Genomic DNA, 1,125 nt, shown 5'->3' with positions numbered 1-1,125 from the left:
CAACAGCAGCCGTCTGCCACGGCCATGTTATTACAGAGGGTTTTCCATCTCTTATGGGATGCTTGTCGTAGCATTTCTCTCCTGCGAGCTCCCAGTCTGTCTTGAGAGACAGAAGGTTTACAATTGTGAATCTTCCCTTCGATTTCCTCTAACTCGGGAGTCCAAAAAGGAGTGGTGTCTCGACCCCCGCGTGGAACATCCGCGGCTGTTGCGATACGGATGGCGGAGGTCAGTAGGCGTTCTCTCTTGTGAACGCTCATTTTCTCTTTAAGACGTTTACTGCACTGTGCGTTTGGCATTTGTCTGAAGCGAGACCATTTCGCTTTCTTCCATGCATAAATGGGGGAACGAGGGCGAGGGAACCGCAGTGGTTCATCATCATCTCCTACTGCTACGTCGAAGAGGATGGTGTAATGGTCGCTGTCCGGGGAGAAGGATGCCGTCCAGTACTCTAGACGGCAATCTCGGGATATTGTCACATCTTGCGCGGACGGGCCATGGCGTGTGGTGTGGGCGAGTGCAATCTCCAGTGTTGTGAATAACGTGGTCATTATCTAGGCACCATTGTACTATCACATCGCCACGGGTATCAGGGGGGATCGCGCGATCCCATGCCATTGCATGCGCATTAGCATCTGCACCATTGGGGTGAGGTCCGCTTGTCATTAAAAGCGTGTCTAGTTGCGAAGTTGTGTATGTTCTCCCCGGAGGGAAGTATGCTGACATCTCTGTGAGCACCAGACCTTCTGACATGTGGATCGTTGCATGGGCATGCTCAATGCTTGCAACTACGGTGAGTCCTACTTCCACTGGCAGATCTTCACGCACAAGAATCGAAACACCGCCTCCTTTAGAGGGGCGGGGTGCTCCATGATGTTGGTAACCAGCGATTGTGAAACACGACACTTCCGCACAAGATAGTTTCCTCTCGCTTAGAAGGCAGAATGTCACATTCTCCTCAACAAAGGTTTTGTGGAGAGCAAGCCTCTTGGCCTGGGCAAGTCCAGCTGAGTTCCACTGCATTCCTCGCAATGAAGGGCCGGGATTTTCCTCTGCATCACCACAACTCAGCAGCAGCCTGGTGCGGGTGATACTGCTGATAGCACGTCGGCATATGCCCCAGGA

General features: G+C 52.5%; 2 protein-coding genes across 2 annotated transcripts; both read right to left on the bottom strand.

Moving 5' to 3' along the window:
* Positions 1 to 2: 2 nt before the first annotated feature.
* On the bottom strand, positions 3 to 299 carry TM35_000022310 (uncharacterized protein; the record flags this gene model as incomplete). The annotated part of the gene is made up of 1 exon (XM_029021549.1): positions 3 to 299. A coding segment is annotated over one exon (297 nt), but the record flags the coding sequence as incomplete, so codon positions are not given.
* Positions 300 to 378: 79 nt separating this feature from the next.
* TM35_000022300 (Tbingi protein) lies at positions 379 to 1,125 on the bottom strand (the record flags this gene model as incomplete). Its single annotated transcript, XM_029021548.1, has 1 exon — positions 379 to 1,125. A coding segment is annotated over one exon (747 nt), but the record flags the coding sequence as incomplete, so codon positions are not given.

Source organism: Trypanosoma theileri (genome assembly GCF_002087225.1).
Source record: "Trypanosoma theileri isolate Edinburgh chromosome Unknown TM35_Tth_2_V1, whole genome shotgun sequence".
NCBI classification, from domain to species: domain Eukaryota; phylum Euglenozoa; class Kinetoplastea; order Trypanosomatida; family Trypanosomatidae; genus Trypanosoma; species Trypanosoma theileri.
The sequence above is the reverse complement of the archived record's forward strand: the minus strand, read 5'-3'. Positions and strand labels throughout refer to the sequence as shown.